Source organism: Diplotaxodon limnothrissa, linkage group LG23 (assembly GCF_057381915.1).
Source record: "Diplotaxodon limnothrissa isolate DT_005_m linkage group LG23, D_limnothrissa_male_GT1.1, whole genome shotgun sequence".
Lineage (NCBI taxonomy): Eukaryota > Metazoa > Chordata > Actinopteri > Cichliformes > Cichlidae > Diplotaxodon > Diplotaxodon limnothrissa.
This window is the reverse complement of record NC_140617.1, coordinates 33,249,150-33,259,591: the sequence shown is the minus strand read 5'-3', so window position 1 is coordinate 33,259,591 and position 10,442 is coordinate 33,249,150. Positions and strand designations below refer to the sequence as shown.

At 40.8% G+C, this 10,442-nt stretch overlaps 1 protein-coding gene across 1 annotated transcript; it reads right to left on the bottom strand.

Annotated features, from left to right (window-relative positions):
- Nucleotides 1–5,233: 5,233 nt before the first annotated feature.
- LOC146608544 (beta-1,3-galactosyltransferase 1-like) lies at nucleotides 5,234–6,259 on the bottom strand. Its single transcript, XM_085348195.1, has one exon. It carries the CDS (start codon nucleotides 6,218–6,220, stop codon nucleotides 5,234–5,236), a length of 987 nt encoding a protein of 328 aa, XP_085204321.1. The 5' UTR covers nucleotides 6,221–6,259.
- Between the last annotated feature and the right edge of the window lie 4,183 nt (nucleotides 6,260–10,442).

Below are 10,442 nucleotides of genomic sequence, written 5' to 3'. Positions count from 1 at the left end.
TTGTGCCAGAACCAATCTTGGAATAGGAGCTAAAAAAGGAGCCTCTCTCTATGGGTTATTAATAATACCTTAATGATGTTCATTTTTAAATTAGGGTTATGCAAATGGGAAAAGCAAACAAACAAAAACATACAGTAAAAAAATTAATAATAGTAATGTCAAATATAATAACTGTAAGGGCCCATGAAGAGACAGCAGTTCCCGTCTGTCAGGCTGTGACTGGCTGACAGGGCAGAGCACCTCTGAAATATAGTTTGGAGTCTGGCCACAAAAAACCTTAAATGTAATCCATAAAATCAGTCCTAAAACAAATTTGTAAGCAGTGTACTGGTGCTGTAATGTGATTCCCTGCTCCAACAATTAGCTGAAGCCCGCTGAGTAATTTCTGACTAATAAAAGTCCTGTGTTGTAATTCAGTCGTGATGAGACAGAGAATTGAGAAGCAACACAAATCTGGTTAAATCTTGGTATTTTTAGATGGTGAAAAGAGGAGAGTTTACTGATGTGAAGACTGAATCCAGAATCAAAGAGTACCCCCACGCGTCTTACCATGGCCTTGATGTTGTTAGTGAGATTCGAATTGATCTGAGTGTGCAGGCTGCCCAGACAAATAACATAAATGTCAGCTTTAGACATGCACAAAGCATAGCTTTTCGCCCATGCAAGCAGTATAATTAAGGCTTTACTTCTCTATAATATGAAATAATTACCTTGTAACCTAATAATTCCATGTTGGAGGACAATAGGCTGCATGTAACTTATGAAGGTCTCCAGTGTCTCTTAACATTAACGCTTTAAACAGTCAAATAAGTATGTCCACACGTCACAAAACACAAGTGCAATTACATCCACCAGATACCACAATCACTGTGACTGTTACAATAACCTGCTAATCCCAGAGAGGAGCCATGGCCCACTGCGTTGAAGTTTCAGCATTTTGTGGCCTAAATCAAAAGCTAACATGGATTTCACATAGTTCAGAATGAATATGTCCCTTCGGCTACCCCAAATGTATATTTTTGGACATTTTCATCTTGCTTTTGATTAAAGGTGTTGAGACCATAGACATAGCTCATTTTTTTAGAATTCAACATGTTTCAACTCTAGGCAAAATGATGCACTTATAGCAATCACTATAGGCATGAATCTTCATGTTACTGTAGGTGTAATGAAAGGTTCCCAAGTCCTTCTAATTTCTACCTTATATCAGGGTTGCAAGCTTTCGTGTGGAGTCAGGTTTGTTTTTTTTTTACTTTACAAAGTCTTGAGGTGAAAGTGTAAATATATGTAAAGATGTTTGCAATTTTCTTGCTTTGGAGACATACTCTATGGATCCTAACAAGCTTCAGGGATTTAATAAACTCAAACAGCTGGAAACAACAAAAACAGGTTCAGTCCCTGTTAATGTTTGGTCAAATGGGGACAAGGCTCAGCAGAGAAACTCATTAATCGTCTCTCACTGAGAGGTTGTGCGCCTCAGGCAAATCAAACACTGTTTTCAGTTCTCTAGTGTTTGCGTACCAGCAGATACACCAAAGCTGATGGTAAGACTAAAGAAATTGAAATAAAGCAGTGCCATTGATTCTTCCCATTATCTGGTGTGAGATTTATTTTGGGTGTGAGTCATGTGTCATAGGCCAGAAGCCTGAGAGCTGGTAACACTGCCCATATCATGTCTTTCATAATGAGAATGAAATCAAATAAGTGAGGGAGAGAGACGGAGAAGTCAAAGGATTGACGATGCCTTCTGTCGTGTTTTGCCGTTGAGTTAAAAACTTTTGCAAAAATACAGAGAAAGGTTTTTGGTGTAGCAGGAGGGAAATGCTGACTGTTTGTTTTCAACTGCCTTTGCTAAGCAGTATCCTGCTAGCAACTGTTGCACTGCACAGAAAAAAAAAGGGCACAAAATTGTGTAAACTCGCTCTCCAGGATTGTTTTTGTGTCAAGGTTAGACTGATCTCCAAACGTCTGACCTGTGCTTTCCTTCAAAATATCTGGAAACGACTATTTTTAAAGCTAATTTGTGATTTTTTATGTTTTGTGAAACATAAAAGCTGAAATTCAAATACATATACATTTAAAGCAAAACTCTTGAAAACATTTTTTGTTGGTGGATGCAATCCTCATTGATAGGTGAAATTAATAAAACATAACATGTACTATAAACCTACTGTTTTAATCTTATGGCATTGGCATAAAGTCATCAAACATAATTGGTAGCTTTGGTTTGCTAATAGTTTAACTCTGGAGTCAGAATCACTTGGTGACTTGTCTGTAGCGTTTCCCACATAGTACCTATTAAGCAAAGTGTATCAGGATCATGTCTCACTCACTCTCTCCAAACAATGTAAAGATATGTTGATTTACGTCAGACGTTGCGATACGACTGATAGCAGCTGGCCCTCCTGCACTGATTTTTAATATCGTTTCTTTAATGTTTTAGCATCAGTTAAAAACTGATTTTGACATATGTGATTATGTAAGACGTAACTTTACAGTATTATTACTTTACAGTATTTATTGTAGCATAAATTACATATTGTCTAAACCAGTGTTTCCCAACCATTGTGCTGCGGCGTGTGTGCCGTGAAAAATGATCAGGTGAGCCATGGAAGATTATCTGGTTCCACCTGATTAGTGCTGTAAGCGACTGGCGTAAGTGACGGGGAGAACAATTACATTCTCTTGCACAAGAGGGCACTACAACTACCTGCTCTAAATAAAAAGGTGCCAACTGCCAGAAAAACAGAAGACTAAGAAGAAATGACATAATAGTGAGACAACGCAGCGCTTAATAGCAATAAATAAATATTTGAAATGAAAAAATAGTCAATCTGACCCGGGTCCTGGAAAAAACTCTAACCCAGATGAAGTCCCTAGCATGAGTAGTGGTCAGAAGAAAGCAAAAAAGATATACTGGTCTTTTGGAGCCAAAAACATACAAAAACAGGCGCAGCCAATTCCGCTGCGCCTGGTGCGTGGGGAAAAATGATCAATATGCTTTTTATGACATTTTTGTTTGGTGGTGTGCTGTGTGATTTTTCTAATGTGAAATATGTGCCGTGGCTCCAAAAGGTTGGGAAACACTGATCTGAAGGACAGTATGTAATTTATGCTACAGTCAAAATAGGGAATATTGGTTTGAGACCATGGCACAACCAAAATTACTGTTCACTGCCTTGTTGCCTTTTAAATGGTTGCTTCAAAAACAGGGATCTGATCTGTGACCACTTGCTGACAGTTACCAATTTTAAAGCAACTTTTAATTTTCAACCCTTGCTGAACCCCAATTTCCCACTTTACTGAGACATTTGCCCAGGATTCTGCTGGTTCACCTCATGCTACATTTTCTTTTCCCCTGAACCTCATCCTTTTTGGTCTCTTTGCCAGCCCACAGCCTCCTAATTGAAAGATTGTTTTTCATATGCGTAAATTTTCAATATCTTTGGAGTCAAAGCTACTGTTTGTGTGCATTTGTAAATTTCTTCAGAGGAAGGAGGTCACCTCCCCCCATGTTATCTAACAGCCAAGATTCATTCAGAGGGAGGGAGTTGCATAAACTTTCCTTCACATTTAGTCAGTGAGTTTGCACTTTAAGCCTTTATAATGTGAGTGTGCAATAAGTCAAAGTAAAACATGCCAGGAAAACTAATAAACATTTGTCTATTCACCTGAATTTTTTTTTCTTTCACTGTCTTTAACAAAACAGAATTTACAATTAAACTGAATTTGCAGTGCGTGGTTTCACCTGCTTACTTGATCACACACCCCAAGATAAAAACATTTAAGTTCCCCAGTGTGAATAAACGAGAGACAGTGAAAACTAAGAAAGTGTTTTCGGATCAGTTCATTTGGACACATAAATCTACCGCAGTAATTCCTCTGATTCAGACAAAAAAACAAACAAAAAAAAAACCCAGTCAGTTGCTAATTACACATCTTATTTAATTACAAGTTGCAAGGGTCTGCCTGCCTACTCACCTGCATGGAAAAGAACAGCAGGTCGTTTCCAGAACCATGCCGAGATTTCAGCTTGCGCCCATCAGCGAAGCGTTGGGAGCTGGGATCTGCTTCGACTGGAGCACAGCTGCTGCACAACTAATGAAAGGCTTTCACTTCTGCAGCTTCCACAGTGTTTTCCTTCAGAGACCAAAGAAGATCCCTTACAAGCTCACAGGCATATTAACTACCAGGTTATGTGTATAAATCTGAAGAATATAAACTTTCATATTATTTGCCTTAATAAATGCAACATGGAGTCTTATAAAAGCCTTTATTTAATCTCAAGTAATGGAAAAGAAGAAAGCAATCAAAAATGCAATATTTGTTCTCAATATACACTTCTGCTGCTCCTATAGTACATCTGCTCTCCTTCATGTTCAAGTAATAGAAAATAGAATGATCTGCAGCCTCCTGCCAGTACTGCCAGAGACAAATAACTGCACATTACACATCAACAGAAGTTACATTCACTTGGGAATGCAAGCAGCCCATATCTTCTCTCTGTATAGTTGCTTTATCTTTCCTCATTGTACAATAAGATCTGTTGGTCTCTTGTAAGAAAATATGTCTAATTCTGTAAAGAGCACTACACGCTCTGATCATTAATTCCCCTAATCTGCTTTGCTAGAGGGAGAGCAATATGATCTAAATGAGTCATCACACTGTAAACTCATCGAGGTCCTCACGATGACGTGGCTGCTGCAGTGCCAGACAGTACATCCAAATGTTAACACCTTATTCAGAAGTGCACAACAGCTGAAAATACAAGAGGAACATTCATAATTAGAGCCTGTGATGAACCCAAGAAGAGAGCGTCCGGGTCCAGACAAGCATGTCGGCATTTATTCCATCTGCAGTTGGCAATTTTGGGACAGTTTGAGTCTCATGTAAATGAGGAGTTTAACACAAACCCCTCAGCTTCCTGATTTGCAATGTCTTATAAAAATCACTCTGACAATCACAGCCAACCACCTGATTGTTTCACACATTTCTGGAAAGCATTTTCCCAAGTTTGTGCCTAATGTATGAGCACTCAAACAACTTGGAGTGACAACAGGCAGGATAATACAGAGGGGTTTGCTTTGGCCTCGCACTGTAGAGCTTCATGGTTAAAGAACTGACAGCTTCATTGTTGATATTCAGTATTAGCCAATACAACCAGTAACAGAGAAACAAGTGGTAAGAGGAGATTCAACGCCACGCTGACTCTGTACTGGTGCCAACAGTCCTGCTAACATTTCAGGTGTTTCTTGCTGGTCATGTCGTTCCAGATGCGGTGCATCTCCTCAGGGGAGATCTGGTGGACGGTGACCACCCTGCGGTAGCGACAGAGGCTGTAGGCCATCTTCCAGTGGTTGAAACCACTGTTCTGGAAAGGGTGAATTCCTAACCTCCGGAGGCACACACCAACGTACACGTCCTCCAAGTGCAGCAGCCTGGTGTGTAAGGAGGTTTTGTAGATGAGTTCAGCCACGTCTGCTGAAAAAACGTAGCCGGTGCCAGAGCAGAACGGGGGGTACTTGCTCTCTGGGTACAGATCCCTGGGCATGTACCACTTGCTGCGCATGTCTCTGATTGGCCCACCGTTGATGACATAACCAGTGAAGTACCTCCTTCGGGGCTTTGTGGTAGGCTTCAGGAGGCTAAAGATGAGGTTCTCCATGTTGACAAAGATGTCACTGTCTGTCTTGAGGACATATTGAGCTTTAGAGCAGAAGGTGGCCACCCAGCGCATGCCCATAAGAGTCTTGAGCGTCAGGTTGTGGTATGAGTCAATAAAATCCTCCACTATAATGTCATGAAAGATCTGACTCTCCTGCTCCACCATCTGGTTGAGGACAACATCAGTGCTTCGGCCTAACAGGAAGAGCGTGACCACGCGCACATCCTGAAACGTGCTCTCATCCCCCCATGTCTCTCTGATGGCTTGACGGGCATCGAATTCCTTGTGAGTGGTGCTGATGAGGATGACAAGGAACGGGGGCTCTGACTCACACTTCTTGTCCTCGTTGATGAGGTAGCCGAAGTCGTGTGGGTTGACAGAGCGCGTGCGGATGTTGCTGAATGTGGAGTTCTTGTTCACCTTGAGTGTATTGCGTATTGGGATGTTCACCTGGCCCACGTAGGAAGTAGAGGGGCGGGAAACACTCAGGTACCACAAAGCGCTGGCCCAGCATACCACTGTCAGCAAGTATAAGCAGGAAACCTTAGAAGGCATCTCTGTTCACTTGGCTGGTATTACCAGTGGGAACAGGGTTGGAAATGTTGAAGCCACGCCTCCATGGGTTGTTAGAGCTTGCAGCGCAGCGGGAGGCTGCCTCCGCAACACAGCTGACATTAATTTCAAGACTTCTCTGTAGTCTAGTGCTGCTATTGTGATTGAAAAGCAGAATGGCAGAGATTTCTCATCATGTCCATGCCCTTACTGTGTTCCATCGCAGCTCACAGGACGACTTTCAACTCTTTCTGACAGCATCTAAAAAAAGATGAGAAAAACAGACATAAATCAGAACCACATAATGAAACAGCAGCAGGAGTGAGACAAGGTGAGACATCTAGCATCCTGTGTCTTACATTTTTGAAAAGGCCAGATGTGTGACTTATTTAGCAGCAATTTTTTATTCTCTATTCATTATAGCCTATAACATCAACTCAGCGACTGTGCAAGCAGAAACGTGCCACAGCACATCATTCCATTGCTGCCTCTGACGAGAGGCGCCGTGAGCTGAAGAAAGTGAATATCCCACGAAACACTACCCTACTTTGCCTCGACTTTGACTATCTTCTGTTTGCAAACAGTTTATCTCCCTCTCATCCCAGTGAACTAGACACAGACTGACGAATCAGAGCAGTCACGGCGGAGCAGGAGGAGACGGTGATATTAAGGCAGAGAAGGTGTAATGAGCTCACGGTAAAAATGTAACCTCATTGCCATGGTTGTATTCACCATTCCCTCCCCAGCTACCCTTTCCACACCTTAATGTTACCACCAACTTAGCAGCTTAATTTTGCCCTGTAATGAGCTTCGTTAGTTGGATGTTGTGGAACTCTTTTAAGAATACACGCTGTAATTGGGCACGCTGACATGGGCTATAAGGATGAATATAACATGGAATATTTATTTGGATGCCAGAATTCATTCAAAGAAAACCAGATAAAAACATAATCCTTCACAAACAGACTTATTTGATCCAGGTGTAATCTCTTACGATATCGAAACAGCCTTCTTCTGTTTTTATTCTGAGGAAACACATTTTTGTGTTATGCATAACTCATGACGAACCAGAGAAAGTGCTACAGATCCTATTAGAGATGCTTCTTGCGCTCTGTTTTAAGATGGAAGTCCTACGATAAGAGCAGCTTATTCTTTTATCAAGCCAAGATTTTGGAATGTCTTGTGGGGCCTGATGGTTCTTTTCATCGGGACTTTTTTCTTATTTCCCCTCACCCTCTCCACCCTCCCCTATCTCTTTTCTCTCTTTCTTAAGCAGAGCCATCAATCTCACGGTCCAGTAGAATCCATCTCATCATGACTGCTTTTCCACACCTCCACACTCTCCATCCACTCAATCACTCTTTCCTCTACTTCAGTGGGCACTTGATCCATCTTTATATGTCTCACTGCCTCCCGCTCTCGCCTTTTTTATTATTTTTTTGGTCTGGTTTCACGTTTCCCACACCATCTTGTTTCTTTCCTCACATCAACCATGAACCTTTACCTTCTCTGCATATCATTATTTTTGGTGCGGTGCAATATTTATCACATCAGAGCTCAACTCCACCTAATTGGCAGCTTCTACTGCAATCGGTCTACCTCAAGTTCCACAGCCTCCTCCCTCCCACCCAGACAAAGTCACTACATCATCATATTCATCCCCTTGCCACGACCTCGCTCACCCTTCTTCCCTCTCCTCCCTCTCCCATCCACGTCGGTTTCTTTTCACCTTGAGGAAGCTCTGTCGGTTTCATAATCCTCCAGAACGACTTTATGCTCACAATAACAGATATCCCACTTTAGCGATTCATCTCACGAAATCCTGACACTTAACTTCCTCTCAGAGTAAACTGAAGGATGGCTGTATCGTTTCATGATGCTATGCGACATAAAATTACATTAGCATCTGAATACACTCTTTCCCAAATTATCTTACCCTTCTAAAGCAGTATTGGGTGCTTGGGATCACAGTTATTAACTGTGATGATCATTAACACCAGTGTCAGTGTTAATTTGTGGTTAGCAAAAGGTAATATTGAATGGTAAAAACAGCTCACGCAGTTTACTGATACAACCAACTTATTTCCAGACAAAGAATGTTGGATGATAATAGTAGCAGTCACAAAACATAAAAACTTTATTTGGACATGTGGATTACTTTGTTTTGTACTTCTATTTATCCTTCTCACATGAATTATATACTCTCAGGTGCTGATGTTAATCAAATACACCTACTTAAAACTATCCAATCCAACAGTCATGCATACAGTTGTGGTTAAAAGCTTGCTTACACTCATTATGGTCATTTTAGACTTTTAATAATTTCTTTGACTATACATGCAGTTATTTAAGTCTTTTTATGTGGTGCTGAAGGTTCTACAATTTTTTTTTCAGATTAGCTCAAGTACCGTGTGTAAAAAGCTTCATGGAATGGGTTTCCATGGCCCAGCAATTGCACCCAAGCCTTGCATCACCAAGCACAATGCAAAGCATCGGATGCTGTGGTGTAAAGCAACTCACCCCACTAGCTACAACATGATCGCCCACCAGTGCACAAAGCAAGATCCATAAAAACATGGATGAATGAGTTTGGTGTGCGAGAACTTGCCTAGAAAAAGAACACCAATGGCATGAATTAGAGTGAAGACTGTATGCCAGGCTTTCTCATTCAATACCTTTCTGACCTCACAGATGCACTTTTGGAAGAATGGCCCAAAATTCCCAGAAACACATTCCTAAACCTTGTGGAAAACCTTCCCAGTAGAGTTGAAGGTGTTATAGCTGGGATGTCACTCAAGTTCATATGGATGTGAAGGCAGACAAGCAAATACTTTTAGCAATATAGTGTAGTTTGGAACTATTTCTAAACAACTGCAGTCATCACTTCAAACAACTCTACATTAAGTACAAGTTATCTTGATTTGTCACAACTTTGCCGAGGTCTGAAAGAAAAACCAAATGGTCAACTTCTGATGAGAAGAAATTGGTTAAAAACAACCCAGGAACCACCAAGGCTCAAGCCTTCCATGAGCTGGATACTGCTGGAACACCAGCTTCACTGTTCACAGTGACACAAGTCTGACATAATCACGGACTGTGAGTGTGCCGAGCAAGAAAGTAGCCCCTGCTCCAAAACCTTCAAGCTTGACTGAAATTTGCAGCCGCCAACATGAAAAAGCCAAATACCTTTTGGAGAAAAATTTTATGTTCACATGATACAAAGATTAAGCTATCTGGCCACAACAACAAGAGCAAGAGTATTTGGAGGAGCAAAGGTGAGGCCTTCAGAGCTAAGAAAAATGTCCCAGCTGACCAGCGTGGTGGTTGTAACATTATGCTCTGGATCTGTTTTGTTGCCATGGGTTCTAGTACATATCACAAAACAGATGTAATAATGAATACGGAGGACTACTGCATCTCCTGTTGCTAGCAACAAGCATCATTGAAATGTCTTGAGCCTTGTGAGCAAAAAGATTCAGTGAAACAACCTGAACTGACCAAGGATGACATGGTAGTTTTGGGACCATGTCCCAAAACATGGTGAAGATCACTTCTATGTTCACTTCTATCTTCACCAAAATGTAATTCAAGTTGAACAGAGCGCTTTTTATATAATAGAAAAATCCAACATGAACAGGTGTTAAAGAGAGTAATCCAAAGGAAACAGGAGCTGGACGCAGTGCAGAGATAAATAGGGAGACAAATTCTTAAATAAGACAAGGTCTTAAATAATCAGGCCCCATCTTATCTTAATGACCTTATAGTACCATATCACCTCATCAGAGCACTTCGCTCTCACACTGTAGGATTAGTTGTTATTTCTAGAGTATTTTTAAAAGTAGAACGGGAGGCAGAGCCTTCAGTTTTCAGGCCTCTCTTCTGTGGAACCAGCTTCTAGTTTGAATTCAGGAGACAAACACTATCTCTACCAGTGTTGGTCAAGTTACTTGAAAAAAGTAATCAGTAACTAATTACTGATTACTTCCCCAAAAAAGTAATCCCGTTACTTTACTGATTACTTATTTTCAAAAGTAATTAATTACTTAGTTACTTAGTTACTTTTTAAAAACACGATTTACAACCTGAATAGGTGATAAAGTGATAGATCTTTCAGCCCAATTCTACTTTTTCTACATAATCCATCATACAAAATGTAATCAAATGGAAAAGTCTCTTTTTTAACTTGTTTTATCAGTTTTAATCTTTTAACTTTATGCATCAAGCA